General features: G+C 48.3%; 1 protein-coding gene across 5 annotated transcripts in view; it reads left to right on the forward strand.

The window, feature by feature from the left end:
* NCAPG2 (non-SMC condensin II complex subunit G2) overlaps positions 1 to 26,361 on the forward strand; it is a 61,704-nt gene that overhangs the window by 31,878 nt on the left and 3,465 nt on the right. For 3 of the 5 annotated variants that reach the window (XM_036355432.1, XM_036355433.1, XM_036355436.1), the window contains 14 exons: positions 355 to 577; positions 743 to 846; positions 4,832 to 5,005; positions 6,566 to 6,636; positions 7,718 to 7,871; positions 7,975 to 8,148; positions 8,873 to 8,989; positions 9,076 to 9,216; positions 9,645 to 9,744; positions 14,874 to 15,061; positions 16,627 to 16,767; positions 20,388 to 20,491; positions 21,602 to 21,702; positions 23,414 to 23,513. In XM_036355432.1, the coding sequence (XP_036211325.1) occupies positions 355 to 577; positions 743 to 846; positions 4,832 to 5,005; positions 6,566 to 6,636; positions 7,718 to 7,871; positions 7,975 to 8,148; positions 8,873 to 8,989; positions 9,076 to 9,216; positions 9,645 to 9,744; positions 14,874 to 15,061; positions 16,627 to 16,767; positions 20,388 to 20,491; positions 21,602 to 21,702; positions 23,414 to 23,513 (1,892 nt within the window). Of the gene's footprint in view, positions 1 to 354; positions 578 to 742; positions 847 to 4,831; positions 5,006 to 6,565; positions 6,637 to 7,717; positions 7,872 to 7,974; positions 8,149 to 8,872; positions 8,990 to 9,075; positions 9,217 to 9,644; positions 9,745 to 13,667; positions 13,697 to 14,873; positions 15,062 to 15,600; positions 15,721 to 16,626; positions 16,768 to 20,387; positions 20,492 to 21,601; positions 21,703 to 23,413; positions 23,514 to 26,361 lie in introns of those variants that run through there. The other 2 variants (XM_036355435.1, XM_036355437.1) reach the window with 2 other exon arrangements.

Genomic DNA, 26,361 nt, shown 5'->3' on the forward strand with positions numbered 1-26,361 from the left:
TCTGGGCTTTGTCTTAATGAGGTGCTTCTTTTGTCTTGATCTTAGCTGGCTCTCAGAGGGAAGGCAGAGAGTGGCTTAGTGGTGAGGTCTCTGAAAGGTTTGTTCTTGAAAATCAAGGTCAGAGGTTGATGGGCCTGTGGAGAAGCAGCTAACAGGAATGGGTGATTGTCACCCGTGGAATGGTGGGCAGCATGCCGCTGTCTGCTGCAGGTGGTGCTGGCACAGGCGCGGGTCTCCTGCACCCAGTTGGAGGAACAGCATCTACTTTCCTTTTTATTACGCTCTGGAAATTTTGCTTAAAATGTTAAGGCGACAGGAACCATTGATAGGTTCCCGCTTGGTGCTTTCACACAGTTTTGGAAGATCTGCCCCATGGAGCATATTTTGGTTCGTCTGGAATCGGATTCCAGGCCTGTGTGTCGGCGCCTGGTGAGCCTCATCTTTAACTCTTTCCTGCCCGTGAACCTCCCGGAGGAGGTGTGGTGTGAGCGCTGCGTCACGCTGCTGCAGATGAGCCATGCTGCTGCCAGGAGGTTCTACCAGCACGCCCACGAGCACACCGCCTGCACCAACATAGGTACGCATGCCAAGGAGCCTGGCTGTGAGCTCTGTGCTTGAATGCATTGCTGAATGGTTTCCCTTGCATGGCACTTGTAGTTATTTGGGATTATATTTTACTATTAAAAGGCAATTTTGTTGAAGAAACATGTGAACAAACTATTGGTTATCTTCAACATTATAGCAAAGCTGATTCATGTGATTCGCCGTTGCTTAAATGCCTGCATCCGGAAGGCAGTCCGAGAATACCAGGAGGAGGACGAGGAGAGGGAGAAGGAGAACGTGAGTGTAAGTAAGACACGGGGGCCTCGAGCCCTGGGCCATGTTACCCCTCGTTTCCATAGGCTGTGATGTGAGTGTCCGGGCCCAGCACAGGCCACCCCAAAAGATCCCAGTGGCTCAAGTTAGGAATCCAGGGCCAAAAGCCTTGATAAACAAACCATGTTACCCCTTTACCAGTTACCACCCAAGTCCTAACTTGTTTATCTTTCTCACTAATTAGCACCCAAACCTAAGTGTCTTTGTCCTGTCAGTTCTTCACAAATTTATTGTTTCTTTGTCTAAAAAGTATAGAAAGCTGCTGGTTCATCATTTTAAAGAGACTCTGTTGTGCACACATATTAAGTTAATCTGGTTTTAGATGAGTTTATTATTTGTCCAGGAGTGGGGGAATTCTTCCCAATCCCCAACTTTAGGAACATTTTGTCTATTCTTTTAGTATTGATATTCCAGCTCATTATTTTGGAGGATCATAATGTTTTGAAAGAATTGTTGTACACCCTTTGTAGTTCGTTGTGGAGTTTGCGTAGGAGTTAATGCAGAGGAAATTTATTATTAGCAACACCCCGTCCTAGATTTTCTTCGCCTTAAGCTTCTCTGTATATTTTTCTGTCTTGGGGTGGCATATGCATACTGTATTTTAGTTAGGTGGTAGAGCTCTTAACCTCTGCTGTAAGATGCTACTGAAAAAATTATGGGGTCGAATTTCTAGGACTCAGTTTTATTTAGAATTCTCTTAAATAATTTATCAGAAGTGATTTAACCCTGACCAGTGTGGCTCAGTTGGTTGGACATTGTCGTGTGCACCAGAAGGTTGCTGGTTTGATTCCTTGTGTGGCACATGCCCTGGCCGTGGGCTCGATCCCCGGTGTGAGGCATGCAGGAGGCAGCCAGCTGATTGATGTCTCTCATACAGATGTCTGCATCCCTCCCTCTCTTCTTTTTCCCTCTCTCTCCCTCTCCCTCTCTAAAATCAATTAAAACATTTTTTTTAATTTTTTTTTTTTTTTGATTTTTTACAGAGAGGAAAGGAGAGAGATAGAGAGTCAGAAACATCGATGAGAGAGAAACATCTATCAGCTGCCTCCTGCACACCTCCTACTGGGGATGTGCCCGCAACCCAGGTACATGCCCTTGACCAGAATCGAAACCGGGACCTTTCAGTCCGCAGGCCGACGCTCTATTCACTGAGCCAAACCGGTTTTGGCCATTTTTTTTAAGTAATTTATCAAAGAGATTGTTTGGCTGCTATTTCTTCAGAGCATAAGAAGAGAATGTTTAGGGCTTGGACACACTGCTTGTCGGCACTGTCTTAAGCTTGTAACCAAACTTGCGTGCTCACAGACATTGAAAGTAAAATCTTAGGGCAGCTTTGTGGTGCTCATCTAGGTCAGAAGTTTACACTGTTGCTGCAACATGGAACTGTGTGCTGGCCCGAGGCGAGCCCTGGCGCCGGTCCGTCTTGCCTCGCTCCTGCCCTGTGTCCACTCTGATACAGGCTGACAGGTTGCTCAGGGCTCCAGTGTGGCTTTGCTTAGTCCTTGGTCTCAGGCTGTCCAGCTACATGTCAGAAGGAGAGTACTGCTCACACATGTGCCCTTGGACTCAGGCCTGTGTGGCACCTCCCCACCAGCCCTGTCCCTGCCCCAGTCAGGGACTGCAGATGTGGGACAGAGAAAGAAGAGGGCATGAGACAGTGGGGCTGCATCTCATCGGAACAGCTGGCCTGAGGAGCAGCTGCATCAGTTACAGGCCTGTTCAGCCTGGATTCGGGAAACCCTCAGCTGAGAGCATTCAGAACTGGCCCTGCTTTGTGTTCTGTTGGGATTTGAGTTCCTCTCTTTAGGGCTTTTCCCTCCATGTATGGATTGGGTGGGCAGGATTCTTCAGGAAAGTGATTCTATCGCTGCTAATCTTCAGAAACCTTAGCTGAAGATGCCAGGACAGTGAGCACCCCATCTGCAGGGCGGGGGCTGCCATGTGTAGGTGGGCACCGTGAGGGGCATGAGCAGGTGTGTGCTGCGGAGTGCCAGGGCTTCTGGGCCAGCCTCAGACTCGTGCTGATGGTGGGGATGGTTTTGCAAAAGAGCAAAAGCGTATTTTATGAGGTAATAATAGTTGAGACTGTTACGTTTTTTAAATATTGAAGGAATCCTCCAGGCTCATTATTAATAATTTAGACGTTAATGAGAGAGCTTGCATTTTGTAATATTTTAGATCATTTTCTGTACCATCAGAAAACACAAGGGTTTAGAAATAAGTAGTTCCATTGTGAGCTATGCTAGAAAAGAAATACAATTTGTCACATACATATTCTAAAAATATAAGGCTGAAAGCAAAAGTTTTTGAAGCTTTTAACATTTCCTCTTTGCTGTCTATGAAAAGTCAAAGCTATTTCTGCTAAAATACAAAGTTGGCTTCCTCTTTTTAAAAAAATATATTTTATTGATTTACAGAGAGGAAGGGAGAGGGATAGAGAGTTAGAAACATCGATGAGAGAGAAACATCTATCAGCTGCCTCCCTCACACCCCCCACTAGGGATGTGCCTGCAACCCAGGCACATGCCCCTGACCGGAATTGAACCCGGGACCCTTCAGTCCGCAGGCCGGCGCTCTATCCACTGAACCACACCGGCCAGGGCAACTTCCTCTTTAATGAGGTCTCACTTGGGAATTTAGCACATTTTTGTAAGAAGTGATGGTTTCTGTGAGGCACCCGTGATGAGGCTGCAGAGCAGTAAGACATAGAATTAAATACAGAATGAAGTTTTGTTAATTTGTTATTTGTATTGTTCTCATAGTAGGCTTTGGTAGTTTTATTGCTTTTTAAATGTGACTGGCCATACCTCATTCAGAGTATTAAGTGCCCATTGAAAAATGTCACTATATAGAAACGACTTTTGTCCTTTCTGTGCGCCCTCATTCATCAAGCTTACTTTCCGTCATACTTCAGTAGAGAGCACAGCAGTACCAACACCTGCAGTGAGTCCGCCGTGGCCTCTCCTGTTCCTGCAGGTTCTCCAGCTGTCTGCTGCAGCCACCACAGGACTTGGTCCGTGTGTCTGCCGGGGTGCATATGTGCAGCTTGAAGCGATGGCAGGGGAGAACTTATTAGAGCCTTTGAGGTTCAGGCCCACATTCAGACGATAAACAGCAGCCATTATGGCTTGCTGCCAGCCTAAGTTGGGAAATGTCAATGCGTATATTAATTTAAAAACAAGTTGAGCCCGAAGCCGGTTTAGCTCAGTGGATGGAGCGTCGGCCTGCGGACTGAGGGGTCCCAGGTTCGATTCCGGTCAAGGGCATGTGCCTGGGTTGCGGGCGCATCCCTGGTGGGAGATGTGCAGGAGGCGGCTGATCGATGTTTCTCTCTCATCGATGTTTCTGACTATCTCTCTCCCTTCCTCTCTTTGGAGAATCAATAAAATATATTTAAAAAAAATTTTAAAAATAAATAAATAAAAACAAGTTGAGGAAACCCATGAGGAGCAGGGTCGGCGTCACACCTTCCAGCCTGTAGAATGGGCAGTTCGCCCCTGAGTTTTAGTGTAATCGCACTGAGTAATCAGGTTTTACACCTCCCCACACGCAGTCTGTTCACGTCGAGGTTTGTGATGAGAAGTGACATCCTTTAACAAATCAAAAGGTACAGTAAAGGAAAAAGCATGCTTTTTACTAGTGTGTTATGTCCCTAGGTGATGACAATAGGTTATACATCTTGAGGATTTATAATTCATGTAAATTGTTGATTGAAAGGATATAGGGTTAACGTAGAATGAGTTATTTCTTGGGCGGGCTTTTAGAAACCAATTTACTTCTGAGAGATTCTCAAATACAGAATAAACTCTTTTTCAATAGACATGAAAATAGACTTGATATTCTTTACAGTTCTGCTTTCGTTCTAGAATTCTGAAGGGTGCTTTCAAAGACAGTGCTATTATCTTAGTAGTTGTTATGATTTGATTCTTTCACAGTAAAATTATTTGCATCTTAGGTTCTGGATAAAACCCTGTCAGTCAGCGATGCTGCATCCATGGCAGGTTTGCTAGAAATCATCGTGATTCTCTGGAAAAGCATTCACAGAAGTATGGAGAAGAACAAAGAGGCCAGGCTCTACACCATTGACAAGTTTGCCTCTGTGCTCCCTGAGTACCTGAAAGTGTTTCAGGTGAGATTGCCACCTGTAAGCAAGCGTATTGAGGTGATAGTGGAGCAGAATTAGCAGAAGTGCTCGACACGTCTGCTTCGCCCTGGCGCCTCGTCTGTAGCAGGAGGGGCTCAGCCAGTTCTTGCCTGGCAGGGGGGTTGGCCACATGCCTTTCAGCTTCATGTCCCCAGCACTCAGGGGAATGTCAAGGGTAAGCACTCGATTTTTCTGTCTCTGTTGGTCTGTGGCACTCCTTTAGAATCCAGTTTGCTTTTCAGGGAATTGAGAAGGAGGAGTTTGTGAACATGAAGGTGCGGTAGCACCTAGGCTGTGTGGGCAGCTTCCAGCATTTGATGCCGCACGAAAAGCAAATGGGAAGTGTTTGAGTTGTGTCTGTTATCGGGGCAGAGAGCCAGGGGTGTCATTACTTCTGTTTGGGTGAAGGAAGCCTTCTCATTCCTTGACTTTTTAATTTACTTCTGAAGGGAGTTCATATTCAAAAACAAATGAAAATAAGATCAATAGTTAAAAATGCAAATTATCCCCAATTATAAAGAGAGCACGGTCTGAGTGACGAAAGATCATAGGTCTTGGGAACCCCATTCTCTTGGAAAATGTACTCTTGGCTCATCTGTGAGCTGTTTCTGTGACTGACACGCCTCTGAAAGGCAAACTGTCCTGTCCATGAAAGCCAGCAGCCTAGGCTGCCAAAGCTACCAGCACATTTAAAAGTTCAAGTAATTCCGTTGTCCTGAGACACCATCATTATCTCGAGAATCTCAGAAGATAAACACAGACACCCAGAGGACCCTGGATGAGGTGGCAGCAGTGTGGCTGGGGTGCCTGGGAGCCCAAGGAGGCAGTTAATTAATTCCCTTTATTCCAAGTGATGGCGGCAAGAGAACTTCTCTACCTGCAGGAGCTCAGAGGACCCGTGGCCACCTGCAGGGAATGAGTCAAGGGCGTTTTGTGTGGCGTCTAAGTGCTCGGTGGTGCAGGCGCTGCAGAAGTCTGATGTGTTTGCCGCATCAGCTCACCCCACGCCTTTCCCATTAGGTGGCGGAGTCTGATTGGGAGGGATTAGGTGTTGGGAGGCAGCTCCAGCAAACTCTTTTCCACATTTCCCATCACACTATCTTGTCTTCCTACAGAGACTCTGGGTATTTTATTTAAAAATTTTCTCTGGTTTCATTCTCTTGAGTTTTATGTTCAAGATACCAAGCGTATGCAGATAACTTTTTTTTCCTTTTATCAGCAATGTTTTTACAGCAAAAAAATTTGTTATTCTGGTTACTGATATAACCCCAGGTTCTAGATTGTTGCCTGGTACACAGTAGGTGCTTAATAAATATCTGCAAACAATGAATACATTACAGAGCAGCGAAGTGTTGTGTGCACTTTGAAAATAGTTGTCAAACACAAGGCTTTCCAGCAGGTGTAAGTTCCTGCATTGCGCATGGCCGGAATTACCTGTGTAGTTCCTGCTGAGCCACTTTGAAAATAGGAAGTTAAATGGGGAGCTTTCCGAACATTGTGGTGTTTAAATACCCTTTCGCTTTGTCTTCCTTTTTGTGCTTTTAGGATGACCGCTGCAAGATCCCTCTCTTCATGCTGATGTCCTTCATGCCACCTTCCTCCGTGTCTGCCTTCAGGTACTCTGCTCAGGGCAGCGGTGCAGGGGGAGCCCCACATCGCTGTTCTTGTTGTCACTGACGCTCAGCAGGCTGCCCCCCATCAGCTGTGACTTCTCAGATGCTGCTGCTCGCTGTGCAGGGGACAGAGGGCAGCTTCCCGGGGCTCTCGCGTTGTCCAGGACCCCGTGGTGACTGTGCGGAGCTAAAGCCTCTGAGCCTGAGTCGGCCACTTGTCAAGCCGACATGCTGAGACGCTAGCGCTGTGCTGTGTCCACGGTGACGCGTTGGCCAGTGTGGCCGCGACATGGGCAGCATGGCCTCGGGCACTGTGCTGTGCTGCAGACCCACGTGGACGCCGCGCCTCGGTGTGAGAAGGATATAAATGTCTCTTCAGTAGTTTCCTTTATTATATCTTTAAATGATGTTGTGGGGAGATTGGATACATTATTGAAATTAATTTTACCTGTTCCTCTTTTTTATTTTTAACGTGGTGACTACAAAATTTAAATGACTGACGTAGGGGCCTGTTTTTGTGTCTCACGTTTTATTTTTTATTTGATAGTGTTGGTTATTAGCTCAGTAAAAATTACTCGTTTTTATTCATATTTATGATACAATTAATATTTTGATGCTAAGCAAACATTGTTACCCCCAAATTTGGAATCTGCTCTGGAGTCTGATGGAGATAACAGGGAAACAGAGGGTGGGTTTATGTGGCATGTCAGGGAGGACTTGACCCTGAACCTGGCGGCACTGACGCTCCTCTTCCTAAAGCTGCTTCCAGTTGTCCTCGCCTTTTTTTTTTTTATTTTAAATATATTTTATTGATTTTTTACAAAGAGGAAGGGAGAGGGATAGAGAGTTAGAAATATCGATGAGAGAGAAACATCAATCAGCTGCCTCCTGCACACCCCCTACTGGCGATGTGCCTGCAACCAAGGTGCATGCCCTTGACTGGACGCAAACCTGGGACCCTTCAGTCCACAGGCCGATGCTCTATCCACTGAGCCGAACTGGTTAGGGCTGTCCTCGCCTTTTGGACAAGCGGGAGGTTGCTGTGGCAGCGTTTGGTCTGATTTTGTGTCTGTGATATGTTCAGCTGCAGCGTGATTTCCACACTGAGAAACCAAGAGGAGGGGGCTGCGGAGAGGAGCTACTGCACGCTGCTGGACTGTCTCTGCTCCTGGGGACACGTGGGGCACATTCTGGAACTCGTCTGCGACTGGCTGCCAGAGGAGCCCCCCCAGGGAAAGGTGTGCTCACATCCCGTCTCTTTAGATCTGCTGGCGAGGGTGACTGTCAGAGCGGACGCTCTCCTGGGACAAGTGTGTCAGGTTGTTGCTCTCCTTCTCTCAGACTAGCTCGGCATCTAAGCGGAAGGTGCAAATCCACGCCCCACGCCCCTTGAAGCCTGAGCTGGCATTGGTTTACGTAGAGTACTTGCTGACCCACCCGAAGAACCGAGAGTGCCTGCTCGCTGCGCCCCGGAAGAAACTAAGCCACCTTTTGAAAGCACTTGCAATGTCCAAGGTAACTTTATAGAACAGATACAGACCTCTGAGAGTTAGTGACGCGCGTACCAGCAGGAGTGACAAAGTCAGGTCTCAATGTTCGTATTTATGTGGAAGTTTTCCCAGCTGAGAAGGAGGGGGGAGCTGTCTAGTCCCCCCTCTGTGTGCAGACAAGGACATGAGGCGTGGGTGACTGACAGGCTTAGGAGACGGGACTGCCTGTGGGTTCTAGGAAAAGTAGGGGAGTGTCCCCGGCACAAGTGACAAGTGGCTCTGCCCCCATGACAGGCTGGAGGGAGGGACGTCCCTTCCCTCTGTGTTGCTGCCACCAAACGGCCCTGCTCCTGTTAGGTGCACTGTCGGGGAGTCCAGCCTGAGGTCCCACCCTGCCCGCGGAGGAGAGCCATGTTCTCAGGGAACTGCTTTTCTCTTTCTTTTCTGTGTTGGTTGGTCTGTCTTGACAGGTCTATCTTTGCCCCTCCCAGAGGGCAGGTCAGAATTTACCCCGGGGCAAAGGCTTCACCAGGCTTAAGCAAGAACTTACAAGTGATGTTCCTGTTCCCTAGTGGGAGACTGCAGGGGCAGAGGGAGGGAAGACTGCATTTCTTGGACAGCTTTGCCGAGTTGCAGAGTCACCTCTGCTGCTCAGGCTCCCTCTCCTGGTGCAGTTCTGTCAGGTGCTTCCCACCGTCCTCGCCGTGCGTCCTCAGCGGGAACATGGCCACAGGCATTTTATTTTGCAGGTGGATCTGGAATCAATTCTGCAGCCGCCTGGTGGGAAAGCTGAGCACTTCAGTGAAACAGCTGCCCTGCGGGCCTTCAGCCTGCACTGTCGGCTGAGCATCCACCTTCAGCACAAGGTGTGTCCGTCTCCACCCCGGGCCAGAACAAGAAGCACCTCGCCAAAGCCGCCCCGTCACTAAGTTCTCTTCTTGTCGTTGGGCAGTTCTGCACAGAAGGGAAAGTTTACCTGTCTACTTTGGAAGACACCGGGTTTTGGTTAGAAAGCAAGGTCTTACCTTTTATTCATGATCAAGAAGAAGACTATCTGAAACGCCATCGGCTTATTTATCAGCAGATCATCCAGGTTAGCCTTCTTCACACAGGCCTTCCTCCCTCCGGGCCTGTCAGGTGCTTCAGGACTACGCTTCCTGCTTTCACGCGGTAACTTGAGATGGCGGTGTTGCTCTCAATACTTACGTTGGCCTTTGGATGTCTACAGTTTATTCTTTTCAAAACATAAACGCTGCATAATTTTAATGTAATTTTATGCATTACATGTGATAGGTGTTTACTAATGTTTATGGCATTACGTAAAATGTAATTAGATTTCCTATGGAAACGTGAGAGTTAATGTATCTTTATGGCAGTTCCATTATGAAACATCTTTGGAGATACCTGCTGTATGTGCTAACTGGCAGTCCATCTGCTGTGGGGAGCTTTGTGGGCTGGGCTACCTCTTTGCTTTCTCTGGACTTTGTTGGTGAGTCACGTCTGCACATCTGTCTCTTACAGACCTACCTGACTGTGGGCAAAGATGTGGTGATGGTCGGCCTTGGCGATGGCAAGTTTCAGATACAGCTTTTACATTGGAGTCTCAGGATCATGCACACAGGTACTGCCATTCCGTAAAGGACTGGTTGGGACAGTTAATCAAAACCCGTCCCTCTCCCCCCCCGCTCACTGTGCTGGTCAGGGCTGTGGCTTTAAATAGACAGATACAGAACATGAGCGAGCTCACACCAAAAAAGGGATTTACAGGTTGATGCAGCCAGGGAGTTCAGAGGTGTTTTTAGCGTCAGACATCAGTAACACCAGTGTTTCTGACGAGGTCTTGGGGGAGTCTCCTGGCTGGGTTCGCCCATTGTTGGGTGGCTTTGCTGTGTGTGGCTGGGCATTGGCCTGGCCGCCAAGCCATCTGCTCCCCCCTGTTCTCCAAGGCAAGGTCACAGAGTACTCGTCATCTGCCCGGCCACAGGGGCTGTGAGTCGGTTGTTTCATGCCCCCCAGGACCACTGGGAAGTCGCCATTTCCCCAGGGACTGGTGCACCTAGGAACCTATACCCACACTGGCTATGTACTCAGTACTAAGTGAAGTGTGTTCAGTGGATGAACGAGGGGCCAGCCACTTGGGCCTGGGCCTAGCAATGGTCTGGGTCATTTGCCTGTGGGTTCCAGGGCCGAATTCTCACAGCCCCGTCACCTTATAGCGGGAGGAGTGGGGCTGTGGTCAGAGTCAGGTTCAGGGGAGTGCTACTGGGCTGTGACCCCCACCCCACAGCCTGGGGAGCCACGTCCTGTGGGACTGGCTGTGAACTTCTCCCTGTGCACCGATGCTACACATGCTTCCTCCTGAGATCTGTGGAAACTTGGGAATTGGCTTCTCAGTTTCTCTAAGCCTAAGTATTGCTGGAAATATAGAAATGAGATTATCATGTAACAAATTCAATATTGTGTTTTGAAAATTAGATTCAGTGAGTCTGTAACTCAGTCGACATGAGCTGCATGAGTCTTGACCCCATGCTGCGGACCCTGTCCTGCAGGGCCTTGTCCTCGTGCCTCCGCCACTGAGGTTGATGCTCGAGCGGCAAGGCCACTGCTGTTCCAAGCATGTTTCCTTAGGTGAACCTGAATGACAGAGTATACATTGTGTGTTTAAAAGAGCAAACTTAGACTAAATATTAAGTAGGACAAATATTATTGCTTTTAAGTTTATAATTTCTTTTATTGATTTGAGAGAGAGAGAGAGAAACATGGATCTGAGAAAGAAACATTAATCGGCTGCCTTGCACATGCACCCAGTATGGGATCGAACCCGAAACCTGGTATGTGCCCTGACTGAAATCGAACCCACCACCTTGTAGTGTACAGGATGACTCTCCAACTAACTGAGCCATCTGGCCAGGGCCAAATGTTATTGCTTCTAAAGTTTGGGTGTTTTTTTTTCTTTTTTTAATACTTTATAACTCGTATTTTCTATTGTGAAAATAGCATTTTAACCTTATGCTTAATCATTGAAACACTAAAAAAAATTTTACATTTTTCAAACTTTTTTTTCACTTAGGAATTATTTTAAAGCACTGAATCTATTTTTAGTATTCATAAAATTTACTTTTCTGAGGCATTAACAAGAATTTTAGGCTGTGTATAAAGAATTAATTACAGGTAAATAGCAGGTACATTATAATTAAGGCACTTATCAAATTGTCTTTGTTCTTTTTAAGTTTCAGTAAAGGTCAGTTCTATATTTTTTTTAAAAAAGAACTTTAGATCCTCCAGTGTTGCCAGTTTCACCATGAAGAGGTGTGTATTCCCCCAAACAGAGCCCTAATTTAGCGATTTTCAAATGGTGTACCAAAATAATTTTTAGAACATGACTATTAAGTCAGGGGCACTGACCTCTTTTCCCTTAGATTGTCAAATAAAAAAAAAAATGACAACAGCCAACACAACAATAGACATCTAGTGTGAATTAATAAAAATTATACTTATTTTTATTTTTGATGGGCAAAAAAATATTTTTTGGTGTGCCGCAGAATTTTAGTAATTATTTTATGTGCCAGGGGATGCAAAAGGTTGGAAATCGCTGCTCTGAGCTACTGATGTGACTTCTGATCAACAGAAATGGTATTTGTACTTGAGCAAAGATTCTTACTTATCAGGATTGCCCAGAGGAGAGTCAGCTCTGTGGTCATTCCTGCAGTCCTGTCACAAGTGGCACTGTGCTGAGCAGTTTAGCTGTTCACTGAATTAATGAAATATTTTAATTAAAAAAAAGTCACCCGCCTGGCCGGTGTGGTTCTGTGGTTGAGTGTTGACCCATGAAGCAGGAGGTCACGGTTCAAAAATTCCCTGTTGGGGCACATGCCCGGGTTGCGGGCTCAATCCCCATATCAGGGCATGCAGGAGGCAGCTGATCAATGATTCTCATCACTGAAGTTTCTATCCCTCTCTCCCTCTCCCTTCCTCTCTCTGACATCAATTAAATAAAAACAACAACAACAAACATTTTAAAAAAGACACCTGTCACCCAAATATCCTAATATATAAAAACCCTGGGTCCGTCACAACCTGAGGTTCAGCCAACCGGAAGTCAGTCCTGCAGTCAGCACTGGGTTGCTGTGGCGACCCAGCACTGACTGCTGTGGCTGCAGGCATGGTGACCCAGCACTGACTGCTGAGGGGCTGCGAATCAGGCCTGGAGAGAGGCCTGAAGAGAAGCTGGGACTGATCCGTAGCCTCTGTGGCAGCTATTGATCAGCACTTGCCTCTCTCCAGCAGCGGCGCCTCCATTTCTCTCCAGGCCTTCACCAGGGCTGCTGATCAGCCCCACCTTTTTGATCAGGCCCTGTTGATAGGCCAGAGATGCTGACTGGCATAGAAACTGACCAATCAGAACCAGGCCTGCAGGGAAGGGCAGTTGGGGGCCATCAGGCTGGCAGGGGAGGGCAGTTGTGGGGGGACCAGGCTTGCTAGGGAGGGCAGTTGGGGGTGACCAGACTGGCAGGGGAGGGTAGTTAGGTGCCATCAGGCCAGCAGGGGAGGGCAGTTGGGAGCGAGATCAGGCTGGCAGGGGAGGGTAATTGTGGGTGAGATCAGGCTGGCAGCAGAGGACAGTTGGGGGCAAGATCAGACTGGCAGGGGAGGGCAATTAGGAGCTATCAGGCTGGCAAGAGAGCAATTAGGTGTTAATCAGGCTGGCAGGGGAGCGGTTAGGGGGTGATCAGGTTGGCAGGCAGAAGCAGTTAGGGGCAATCAGGCAGGCAGGCAGGCGAGCAGTTAGGAGCCAGCAGTCCCACAGGGATCGGGCCTAAACCGGCAGTCGGACGTCCCCCAAGGGGGCCCAGATTGGAGAGGGTGCAGGCTGGGCGAGGGACACCCCCCCCACGCCCTGCACGAATTTCATGCACTGGACCTCTAGTTACTAATAATTAAGCATGGCTTTCTCCAGGCAGCAGTGTATCTTCCAGAAGAGATGTCCTAAAGCACACATCACCCAGATGTGGAAGTCCGAGCTCACAGAATCACAGGGCCTTCTGCAGTGACACAGCATGTGTGTTTCTGAAACAGCCTGCATCCTCCTGCAGTTAGGCAGTGACAGTGACGGGCTGTGGGGCAGCATGAGAAATGACAGTCCTGCAGAAATAGCGCAGCGGGAAGGGAAGGAAGGCTGTCTTTCTAATAAAAGTTACAGCAAACACACAGCATTGTCTTACATGGAAGGGGAAGGGCAGGAGTGATGGCGACCATGGCCCTGTGTGGAGTTGGCTGTGCCAGGAGGACCAGGTGTGTCTGAGCTCTAGGCTGCTGGTAACCAAACTCACAGTCAGGCTCATGCGCCCTGCCTAGCAGTGGCCTGAGTGGTGCACTGCAGGGCAGCAGGGGCGTCCTGTGTCTTCTGTCGCCCACACTATGAATTCTGGCTATCTCCAGGACTTTGTCCTATTTACTGAACTGCTGTCTATGTGTATTTGGTTCTAAGGCATATACTGCTTGAATATAATGAAATCACTTTGAATTAAATTTGTAACTTTTCAGGTTTTTGTCAGTAATTGAAGGTATGAGTTAAGTGTGTGGCCTTTCCCCTACGCCCCAGGACTGCAATGGCTCTACGGACAGACCCTCCTCTTTTCAGGGCCCTGTAATCTCGCACACCGTCCACTTCTGAGCTGTTTGTACTTCATTTGAGAGCCTCAGTGCTCCCTTCCCGTCTGTTCCCTGGACTGACTGACGGGCATGGAAAGAGTGTGTCCCTTGCCTCCTTTTATTTATCTTTTAACCCTCACCCGAGGATATTCTCCCATTGATTTTAGAGAGAGAGAAAGAGAGAGAGAGAAAGAAAAAAATACCAATGTGAGAGAAACACATCTGCTGGTTGCCTCCTGCATGAGTCCTGACCAGGGCCCGGGCCAGGGAGGAGCCTGCAACCAAGGTACGTGCCTTTGACCGGAATCGAACCTGGGACCCTTTGGTCTGCAGGCCAACGCTCTATCCACTGAGCGAAACCAGCTAGGGCCCTTGCCTCCTTTTAAGTAAAAGAGGTTAGTTTCTTGAAAGTTTCTACTATATTTGCAAAGATTTTAGAAACTTTGTTGATTCTGGTAGTGCCAGAGAGACTTCTTGAACACAATTGTTTCTTATACCTACTTTAGCAGATAGTAGCTTCTTACCTATCTCAAGTAGAGCTTACAGTATCTAAAATGGAGGTAAATTCAAGATCTCCAGGGTGTGCTGCAGGATTAGGCGAACACTTGGAAAACATTTTCCCAAATCAACATTGCACAGTGAAGTGATTCGAAAGAGAAAGACAACCAATACACTACAGGTGTTAGAAATTTAACAGTTGGCCTGCGAGAGTGTGCCGTCAGTCATATTTTGAAAGCTTGTGGGCCATCGTCTCGGACTTGTGCTGTGGACCTGGTACTGATTGGGTGTCATGTTAGGGGAGAAATAAGACACATTCTCTAACCAGGTATCCAAGGCACACCTGCCCACGTGTGCAGTGAGCACGGTTCTCGGTGCCTGAGTCAGTGATACTGTTCTTGAAGGTGTTGGTCTTACTGGTATCTTTAAAGGAACAAGTTTCATCTAGTGAAATTTAGATTAATCTGATTAACCTGCTATTGGCTTACTAGGGACAACTTCTTTAAAGTCACCATAATACACAAGTATTAAGTAAGAATGTGTAATGTTTTCAACTAAATTATGTGATCAGATAACTGATTTTTCCAATTTTCTTTCTAGTGAAGGGATTCTTTTATGTTTCATTGCTTCTTGGCATTCTGAAAGAGGTAACTGAAAGTTCCTTAAAGCAGAAAACAGATTCGGACAAAGAAGTTGCAACATTGTTTGATATGGTCCAGAAAGTCTTTCAGAAAATGTTGGAGTGTATGGCCTGGAGCTTTAAGAAGAAACCGGAAGAAGGCCTGCGGGTACTCACGTCTTCACAGGGTGGGGTGGTTAGACATCAGGTGGACCTGCTGAGCTGGCGGGAAGGGGCATCTGTTCTCCTGCAGGCTGTGAGCACTTGCTGTCACTGGGCTGCTGGGTTAGGTGCCGCGTGGCGGAGGAAATAGTGCTCACTGCCACCTTAGGTGTCCTTGCCACCCATCACAGATGAGCATGGCACACTCTGGTATGCGGTGTGAGCCAGGTGTGACTGTCAGCTTTGGTACAGGTGTTCCTGCGTTGAGGGCACAGGCCAGCAGTGAGAGCTCACCTGCCATTCCCTGTAGATGATAAGACTTTCCCTGGTAAAATGCTAAATTCCACCTTAGCTCCCCCCTCTTGCAGCTCATACTCCTTTGCTGATTGGGTGCTGAGTGGCCTAGAGCCAGGTTTGCGTTGCTCCCAGAGTCCTGTTGTCATGGAGAGCACCTTGTTTTTCTAAGTACAGTAGTGGCTAAAAACATGGATGAGCTACTTTTTTTTTTTAAATCCTCACCAGAGATATTTTTCCATTGATTTCTAGACAGAGATGGAAAGGAGCTGGGGAGAGAGAAACATCTACCTGAGAGACCTGCACATTGGTTGCCTCCTGCACGCACCCCTACTGAGGACCGGGAGTCAAACCTGAGACCCTTTGGTCTGAGGGCCAGCACTCTACCCACTGAGCCCACTGGCCAAGACTGAGCTACTTTTTAATGAAGATTTAAAAAATGTTTACGTGGGAGGGCGTTTATGAAATGTTGAAAACTTCCAGTTTCGTTCTGGTCCCAGCTGAGAGAGGTAACTGAAGGTTGGTGGCGATATTTTCTCTAGCCTGGTTTTTATTTGAGTTACATTGAAAGGGTTCTGTTTTTGATGAGTTGGTTCTAGTGCCGGTTGTGTAGTGTGATGTGTGGTAAGACTTTCCACATTCTCACCAGGCCTATTACCATGGCTGCGCGGCTTCATCCGAGCACATAGCTGATGTTGCGTTCAATGTCAGTGATGTTTCTTCACCTTTTCTTTCTTTCTTTTTCTTTTTCTTTTTTTTTTTTAATATATCTTTGTTGATTTCAGAGAGGAAGGGAGAGGGACAGAAAGATAAAAACATCAGTGATGAGAGAGAATCACTGATTGGCTGCCTCCTGCACATCCCCTACTGGGGATCAAGTCCACAACCCGGGCATGTGCCCCCGACCAGAATCAAACTCGGGACCCTTCAGTCCGCAGGCTGATGCTCTATCCACTGAGCCAAACCAGCCAGGGCCACCTTTTCTTTTTTCTCTTTTGATATTATTGATACTTTTGTTCTTGGAGGTTTTTTCTCTGCTTTGGGGCAAACAATGGCAGGCAGATAATTGCTAATTGCAAGTGGGCTTCTGCCTGGTCTGTCGTCTTCTGGTCGCGAACTTAGCGATGTGAGTCAGCAGCCAGAAGGAGAGGCGGGTGGACAAAGGGCAGGCGGGGTGGGCACACTGCACCTGAGGTGGGGGGGTGGGGGAGGGCAGGGTGGCTCCCCTGGAAGGGCCTATTCTCTAATCACCGAACTGCCGATGTGCTTTCTCCGTAGCTCCTGCACTCTGTTCAGACTCCTCTGCATGAGTTTATAACAACAGTGCAGTCTTGGCATGTGGGCACACCCGTTCACCGCGGCGTGCTTTCCACGTTGATGGCGGCGTCTGTCGTTGAAATAAGTCACCAGCTGCGAAAGGTGAAGCCCATGGTTCTGAGACTTCTGTGTTTCTTGTTGACTATACCAGGTGCTCTTTTCTGCCAGCAGCGCATTTTATGTTTTAACTAGAAGCCAGGTGCACAAAAAGTTGTGCACTCGGGGCGGGGGGGACCTCAGCCCAGCCTGTGCCCTCTCGCAGTCTGGGACCGCTCGGGGGATGACCACCTGCTGGTTTAGGCCTGCTCCCCGGGGGATTGGGCCTAAGCAGGCAATCAGACATCCCTCTGGCAGCCAGGCAGCCCTTGGGGGATGTCCACTTGCCAGTGAGAAGCAGACCTAAGTTGCAGTCGGACATCCTTAGCGCTGCTGAGGAGGCAGGAGAGGCTCCCACCACCACCGCTGTACTGATGGCTTGTGGCTGAGCAGAGCTCCCCCATGTCGGTATGCACTGACCACCAGAGGGCAGCTCCTGCATTGAGCGTCTGCCCCCTGGTGGTCAGTTTGTGTCATAGTGATCAGTCACTCCCAGTCGTTCTGCTGTTAGGGTCAGTTTGCATGTTACCCTTTTACTATATAGGATAGAGGCCTGGTGCATAGGTGGGGGCCAGCTGGTTTGCCCTGAAGGGTGTCCCGGATCAGGGTGGGGGTCCTGCTGGGGTGCCTGGCCAGCCTGGGTGAGGGGCTGATGGCTGTTTGCAGCAGGTCACACCCCCTTCAGGGTGGGGGTCCCCACTGGGGTGCCTAGCCAGCCTGGATGAGGGGCTGATGGCTGTTTTCAGGCTGGCCACACCCCCTTTAGGGTGGGGGTCCCCACTGGGGTACCTGGCCAGTCTGGGTGAGGGGCTGAGGGCTGTTTTAAGGCTGGCCGGCGACTGAAGCTCCCAGCCTCTCCTTTTTTACTTCTTCTTTTTCTTTTTTATTCTGGGATTTATTTACCTTCTACAATTGAAACTTTGTTGCCGTCACTGGAGCTGAGAGCCAGCTCCTGCTCGCTCCAGCTCTGAGGCCAAGGCTGGCTGAAAGCAGGTATCTGGGGTTTGTTTAGCTTCTATAATTGAAACTTTGTTGCTTTCAGTGGAGCTTAGAGCCGGGCCGCGGCAGGTGGGGAACCTTGGCTTCCTCCATCACTGGAGCAAGCAAGCCTCCTGCTCGCTTCAGCTGCGTGGCTGCCGGCCGCCATCTTGGTTGGGTTATTTTGCATATCGCACTGATTAGCCAATGGGAGGCATAGCGAAGGTACGGTCAATTACCATGTTTGTCTATTATTAGATAGGATAAGTATTTTTAAGAGCGCACACTTTAGTGGGGGGTTTGCTTCTCCAGCTCTTGGACCGCATAGGTAGGACGTTGTCTTTCTTGATTATAACCAAGGTATTCCTTTGGGAAGGGGAGGGAGGGAGTGAGAGAGAAAGAGAGAGAGAGTGAGAACATTGATGTAAAAGAGATATTGACTGGTTGCCTCCTGCATGCACCCTGACTAAGGGGCGGGGAGCAAACCTGCAACCCAGTACAGGCCCTTGACCGGGAATTGAACCCAAGATCCTTCAGTGTCTGGGCTGATGCTCTAACCACTGAACCACTGGTCAGGGCGAGCTGATACATTTCTTAAGATTCCTTTCTGCTGATGAGGCCAAAGTCATGGTTGGTGGTGAGCAGGTGCCGGACTCCTGGACACGGTTGGAGTAGTGCACAGGTGCCCCTGACTTTTCTAAGCACAGGAAATGCAAGCTCTGGCAGCAGCCTGGACACATGATGATTCGTTTCTACTCTTGCAATAGGCTGTTTTATGTAATTAGCCTGTGTGCTGAGAGATTGACATAATCAGGGTGATAATTTAACTCAAAACAAAAAGTGCTGTTTTTCCGGGTGGATTTGGTGGTGTTGAGGAAGGGCACGAACAGGGACTTGAGAAGATAGGTTTTCTCAGCCACAGAAGGTGGGATCTGATAGGCAACACCATTGTATATGAATGTAGACATATGGCATGTAGTCTTGTATTATAAGATCATGAATTTTTAAAAAGTTAACTAAATTTTAAAACATTAATAGAATTTAAGGCCCTCCTTAAAACTTGAAAGGAAGTCATACATAGAATAAGAACTACAACTTATTTCCTCCAGTGCTGAGTAGCTAACAGTGATAAAGAAATCAGTGACTGGCCAGGTTTGGCCCACCCTCTGCTTTTGTAAATAAAGTTATTTTGGAGAACAACCACCCCATTCTTGACCTATTTTCTGTGGCTGCTTTGTGCTACAAGAACAGAGGTGAGTAGGTGTGGAGATGGTTTTGCCCACAAAGCTGAAAATATTTCCTAATCTACTACTTTAGAGAAGGCGTTTACGGACCTCTGCCCTTTGCCCCCACTGATTTTGTCCATCTGCCTGTCCTCAGTGAAGGTCAGCGCTGTGGACTTCCCCTCTGTGTGCCCAGGGGTGTGGTCACACCACGCATGCACCCTGAGGCTCATCTTGAGGGGTTTGTCTCGGTCTCTGCAGAGCATCACACAGTCTGGGCCCTGTGTTTCTCATTCCACACCACCGATACCACATGGGGGCTTTTTCCATCCAGTCTTATAATCTCTGCCTTTAAGTTGGGTTGCTTAATTCATTGACTTTAATGGAGTTACATATATGCTTGGGTGTAAGCTGACCATTTTGATGTTTATTAGTCCCCCCTTTTTTCCTCCTTTCCTGCTATTTGTACGGTTCTGTCTCCTCTGTTGAGTTCACATTATCACTTGTGTGTAATATTTTGCAGTTGCTCTGCATTTTGCTGCCCCTGCACTACAGTGTCCTCCGACCAGGCTGGTCATCCTTGTAGATCTGGGTATGCTCAAATCTCCAGACACGTGTTTATGTTAACCAGTCATTTGTGTCATTGTATGCGAAATGCATTTACAGCATTTAAGATGTAATGCATTTTCATGAGAAACAGTGCTATTTCATATGTAAGAGTGTCTGTAGAGGAACCCTGGGAGGCTTGTCAGGAGTGCTGTCTGGTTGTGCCGGAGTGAAATTCCCTAAGGCAGCCTCGAAATAGGGTAAGATAATGGTGACTGACATGGGGCAGGTGGGCGTGTGCACACGTCACCTGCAAGGGCCTGGATCGAGACTTCCCTAGGGCCATGTGCACAGAGAGCTCACCACCAGGAATGGGTGACTTTAAATGAAAGGTGCTGATGGAGGCCAGAGGTCCAGACCCGAGGTCCTCACTGCTCCTCCAGAGGACATGGGCCACGTCTGCACATTTTATTTTCACAGCCAGGGAGAGCTGCTGGGTGGAGGCCAGAGGTGCTTCTCAGGGCCTGTGGGGCACAGGGCACCATAACAAGGAATTCACTAGCCCAAAATGTTAATAATTTTGAAATGGAGAAAACCAGATCTGTACTGGTAAGAACATGTGTTAAATTTTCCCAGCATAAAACATTTACAGAAGGTAAGTTAGAGACGACTGACAAAAGGTTTGTTGAGTGACATTATCTTTTTCTTTGCTCTAACTAAAGACATCATGTATATAAAAACAGATTAATCAAGGTTCTTGTAGAAATTTAGAGTTTCTGGAAAGCCTTTCTCAAGTTGAAGATAACCCAAAGCTGTGTAAAATAAGTTATGTCTCAGTCTCAACTGATAAATTACTGACTCCAAACTTTTTTTTTTTAGGTTTCTGATGTAGAAGAGCTTTCCCCTCCAGAGTATCTTTCAGACCTGCCCCCATTTTCAAGGTGTTTAATAGGAATAATCATAAAATCTCCGAATGTGGTCAGGTAATCATTTTCACTGTCTGATACTCTTCCCGTGGCTGTGGCTCAGCTGGCTGTGCTGTTCCTTTCACTCTCAGAATTTCTCAGAACTGCCCTCTTTCTTTGACAGAAACATAGATTTTTCTCCCATTTTATCAGTGATTAAAGATATTTACATTAGATTATACATTATATTTACACTAGAGGCCCAGTGCACGAATTTGTGCACAGGTGGGGTTCCTTGGCATGGCCAGCAATCCAGGCTGATCAGGGCCAGCCAGCCAGGGGGAGGGACCGCAGGAGGTTGGCTGTGGGAGCGCACTGACTACCAGGTGGCAGCTCCTGCATTGAGCATCTGCCCCTGGTGTCAGTGCACGTCATAGCGACTGGTCTACCGGTCATTCGGTCGACCAGTGGTAACGGTGCTTAGGCTTTTATATATATAGACTACACTGAAACACATATACTGTACACTTGTATAGTATATTAATACATTGTAAATATTACATAAAATACCTACATTATACTTACAGACCCATTCTGGGGCTGTATAAGTATATATAAAGTAGAATTTCTCTAACTTTCTGTAAAATATATTCATCCAAATCTGGTTGTGCTTCTCGTAACTAAAATTCACTTAGAGGGAGACATTTAGAATGTTAATGTGTTTTATAAAATGCTTGTTATTCTGGGTGAGGCATCAACGCGGCTTCCGCTCGTCAGCACACACCTGCATATTTCTCCAGCCACTTCATTCACCTGATACCCTAGGCTTGGCACATACAAGACTGAAGGGTTAAAGAAAGAATAGTTTTGCAGGTGCCTGATACCTGTGAAACTTTAATAGCAGATCAGTTCAGTGAGAAATTTAAAAAGCATCGTTTTTAGCAGCTGTGAATTACCTTTCAGAAACATACTAAGTTTTGTGGTGTGTATTGGGGCATACAGAGTAGCTTCCTTCACTTCACCAGAAGACCCATTCTGATGGAGTGTCTCACCTGTGGGATTGGCATACCAGAGTGAAAGTGTGGGAACTAGAATTCACGGTGGTTAATGAATCTTACCTGTATTTGTCTTTCTACCAAGTATTAGGGTGCATGCTGTCAAGTAATTTCAGATGTTTGTTTTTTGCAGGTCATTTTTAGATGAGTTAAAGGTGTGTGTTAATTCTGACGATATTGAAGGAATTGTGTGTCTCACGGCTGTTATGCATATTATTTTGGTTATCGATAAAGGTTGGTTAAATTTCTATCACTTTGTTTGGGCTGTTGCTGGCCCTATCTTAGAACTGTTCTGGAACTTCTAGGAACTCAGCTCCCGTGTTCCATGATCCCCTGCTCTGATACTTATCTGCCCAGCTCCCTCTACTTGGCTGAGCCTGCACTGGGGGTAACCTGCTGGCCTGAGCTTCTTTTTTTTAAAATATTTTATTGGTTTTTTACAATAAAAGGGAGAGGGATATAGAATTAGAAACAGCAATGAGAGAGAAACATTGACCAGCTGCCTCCTGCACACCCTCCACTGGGGATGTGCCCGCAACCAAGGTACATGCCCTTGACTGGAATTGAACCTGGGACCCTTCAGTCCGCAAGCCGAACCTCTATCCGCTGAGCCAAACCGATCAGGGCTGGCCTGAGCTTCTTAATGCACTTCCTGTCCCCATCACCTTTCCCCCCTGGACCCAGTACGTATCACTCCTGTGCCTCAGAATTGAATTTATTTGGTTTGTCATATATTACCTAGTAGAGGCCCAGTGCACGAATTTGTGCACCAATGGGGTCCCTCGGCCTTGCCTGCGGGATCGGGCTGAAACCAGCTCTCTGACATCCCCCAAGTTGTCCCGGATTGTGAGAGGACACACGCCAGGCCGAGGGACCCCCTGGTGAACGATCGGGGTTGGGGAGGGACGCAGAAGGTTGGCCAACCAGGGAGGGACCAGGGGAGGGCTCCAGGGCGTGTCCAGCCCGTCTTGCTCTGTCCCAATTGACTGTACCAGTCGGAGGGTCTGCCACCTGGTGATCAGTGTACATCATAGCAACTGGTCGACTGGTTGACTTCCCCCTGGTGGTCAGTGCATGTCATAGCGAACGGTTGAGCAGCCTTAACATATCCTTAGCATATTACACTTTGATTGGTTGAACGGCTGACCGGTCTATTGGGCACTTAGCATATTAGGTATTTATTATATAGGCTGTTTAAAAATCTGAATATATTTTGCTAATGATGGTATGTTTTGGTGTTAATATTGAATGTATCTGCTAAATGCTTAAGCCTTAGCTTTGCCTGTTGTGACTGTCCCAGCCAATTGCAGTAGTACTGGGAAATGCCTGGAGCTGCCCTAAAATGCTTCCCTCAGCGTACAGTACAGTAACACCCTGCAGTGCATTCCCGTTAACTTTCTATGTTTTTGTTCAGTTTTAATAATGTCAAAATTATTAGATAACATGTTATATCTAGAGAGTGCTCCTAGGACAGTCCCCCCCATAAGCCCGAGTCTGCAGTCTTACGATAATGTTCGGTTACTGGTTTGCCCGAGGCCAGGCATCAGAAAAGCCTCCCCTAAGGGTGTGTCCCTAGTTGAGATCTGCAGGTCGAGGGGACCTGCTCTGTGTGGAGGGTGTGAGAATGGAGTTGGGTTGCTGATGGGCACCTAGGACTTCATAGGTACTTACGTATTTGCCAAGCCTGTGGTGGCGCTGCAGTGTGGTCGTTGTCATTCTCACGGAGGCACAGGTAGGCATGCACTCGCTGGTGAACAGACTCCTGGGTCACCTTCATCGGAGCTCTCTCTGCCTCAGAGCTGCAGGGAGCTTCGCCAGCATTGGACCCTCACGTCCTGTCGGGGGTCAATAAGTGGGCCAGCACTAGGGGGTGGTGGGTGCTCCGTCATGTTGAAATGGTGCCTGCATTGATGGCAGACATATTTTGTCTTTAACATACTTACAGGTAAGCATAGAAGTTCCAAAGTGAAGGATGTTGCAGCTGCCGTTCACAAAAAGCTGCAGACCTTCATGGAGATTACTTTGGAGGAGGACAGCAAGGAGAGGTAAAGCTTGGTCTGTGGCGGGCGGCCCTCTGGAAATGCTGGTTGTTCCACAGGTGCCTTTTACATCACGTGGTCCCTCTGCCCACAGCCAGGGGGTTAGGAAACGGGATTGTAAAGATAGAAACATTTTGTTGGCAAAAACCCTTGGAACATATGTTTGATTGATTTCTATGTCTGTCTTCAAAAACAAAAAGCTTTATTTGCAGAGTATTGCTCTAGAAAAGTGTATATGAACTTATTTTGTAGATTATTATCCTATCTAATAAAAGAGAAACATGGTAATTAGTGTACAACCGCTACCCTTCCCATTGGCTAATCAGGGTGATATGCAAATTAACTGCCAGCCAAGATGGCGGCCGGCAGCCAGGCAGCTTGAAACTAACATGAGGCTTGCTTGCTTCAGTGACGGAGGACTCCAACGTTCCCCACCGGCCTTGCCGGCCTCTGAGCTTGCAGTTTAAGAAACATTATAACAAATATAGAAGCTAAACAAAACCCCAGAAACCTGCTTTCAGCAAGCCCAGGATCTCAGAGCTGGAGTTATACATTGTTTCGATTATAGAACCCAAACAAACCAGATACCTGCTTTCAGCAGCAGAGGCCTCAGAGCTGGAGCCAGAGCTAAAGCTGTCCCAGAATAAAAAAGAAAAAAGGAAAAAAGGAGCAGTTGGGAGCTTCAGCCCTCAGCCCCTCACCCAGACTGGCCAGGCACCCCAGTGGGGACCCCCACCCTGAAGGGTGTGTGACCAGCTGCAAACAGCCATCATCCCCTCACCCAGGCTGGCCAGGCACCCCAGTGGGGACCCCCACCCTGATCCAGGACACCCTTCAGGGCAAACCAGCCAGCCCCACCCGTGCACCAGGCCTCTATCCTATATAGTAAAAGGGTAATATGCCTCCCAGCACCGGGATCAGCGGAGCCGAGAGGCCTCCCGGCACCGGGATCAGCGTGACAGGGGGCAGCGCCCAAACCCCCTGATCGCCCTGCGGCTCTGTGTGTGACAGGGGGCGGGGCCACAACCTCCCTATCCGCCCTGCTCTGTTCGTGACAGGGGAAGGCGCCCAACCCCCTGATCGCCCTGCGGCTCTGTGTGTGACAGGGTGCGGCGCCCCAATCCCCCCCCCCCCACGGGCCCTGCTCTGTGTGTGACGGGGTAGAGCCATAACCTCCCCATCGGCCCTGCCCTGAGTGTGACAGTGGCGGCGCCCCAGCCCCCTGATGGGCCCTGCTCTGTGTGTGACAGGGGGCAGCGCCCCAACCCCCTGATGGGCCCTGCTCTGTGCGTGACAGGGGGGAGCTCCCCAACCCCCTGATTGGCCCTGCTCTGTGCGTGACGGGATGGCGCCGCAACCTCCCCATCGACCCTGCCTTGAGTGTGACGGGGCGGTGCCCCAACCCCCCAATTGGCCCTACCTTGAGCGTGACTGAGGGTGGAATTACAACCTCCCGATCCGCCCTGCTCTGTGCATGACGGGGCGGCGCCCCAACTCCCCAATCGGCCCTGCTCTGAGCCCGACCAGGGGCTGCACCTAGGGATTGGGCCTGCCCGCTGCCACCCGGGAGCAGGCCTAAGCCAGCAGGTCGTTATCTCCCGAGGGGTCCCAGACTGCGAGAGGGCACAGGCCGGGAATGAGGGACCCCCCCCTCCCTCCGAGTGCACAAAGTTTTGTGCACCGGGCCTCTAGTTTTTTAATAAGAAAGTTCATTTTTTTAAAAATATATTTTATTTTTTACAGAGAGGAAAGGAGAGGGATAGAGAGTTAGAAACATCGATGAGAGAGAAACATGGATCAGCTGCCTCCTGCACACCTCCTACTGGGGATGTGCCCGCAACCAAGGTACATGCCCTTGACTGGAATCGAACCTGGGACCCTTCAGTCCGCAGGCTGACAGTCTATCCGCTGAGCCAAACCAGTTAGGGCTGTAGATTATTTTTGATGGTTTGCTTTGCCTTTGAAGCCATGGGCATTCTAAGCTGGACTGTGCTGGCACGGGTGCTGGCACGGGTGCTGGCAGTGACCTGCCCATGCTCCTCAGAATTGTGTGGACTCTCGGATCAGCCACAGAAACCATGTTTTTCCTGCTGTTTTGTCAACTTAAGTTTACAGAGCTCTGCACTAGGTAATCAGTTTTGTACATGCCTGGGAAAGTAGCCATTTTCCCCTTTGGAGAAAAACTTTCAAAATCCTGACTTGCTCATGAATGAGCGAAGACAGTTTTGTTTCCCCCTCCCAGTCTGTATACCTCTCTTGCCCTTTCCTGCCTGACCGCATTAGCCAAGACTTTGGTTCACACGCTGAAAAGGGTGGCAAGAGGGCACCTCCCTGCCTTGTTCCTCTCTGAGTCTGAAAGCTTCTACTTTCTCAGAATTAGGTGTGAGGAGAAGCCGAGGGTTTTTATACACGTTCTTTATCAGGTTGATGAGCTCCGCTCATGAGTTTTCAATATGAGTGATGGGTGCTGGATTTTTCAATAGTTTTTTCTGCGTGTATTGATATGACCATGTGATATTCTTCTTAGCCTGTTGCTGTGATGGATGACAGTTGATTTTCATGTGTTGAAACATGCTTCTGTCATCACCAATAGTGTGGATAATTAAAAACTATGCATAAATAAATAAGACAGCTCTTTAATAAAAACATACATTGTTTCTTTCGTTTTCTCTAAAAATTATTGCCTGCCTCTCTGTGGCTGTGGCTGTGGCTGTGGGGTGTTCTCCATCACGAGGGCACAGCCTGTGGGCAGTGGGACCCCCCACCCCCGTGGCTGTGGCCGTGGCTGTGAGGTGTTCTCCCTCACCTGAGCACAGCCCCTGGTAGTGGGGTTGCAGGGAGGCAGGTTGTGAAG

Source organism: Myotis myotis, unplaced genomic scaffold, assembly GCF_014108235.1.
Source record: "Myotis myotis isolate mMyoMyo1 unplaced genomic scaffold, mMyoMyo1.p scaffold_m19_p_22, whole genome shotgun sequence".
NCBI lineage: Eukaryota > Metazoa > Chordata > Mammalia > Chiroptera > Vespertilionidae > Myotis > Myotis myotis.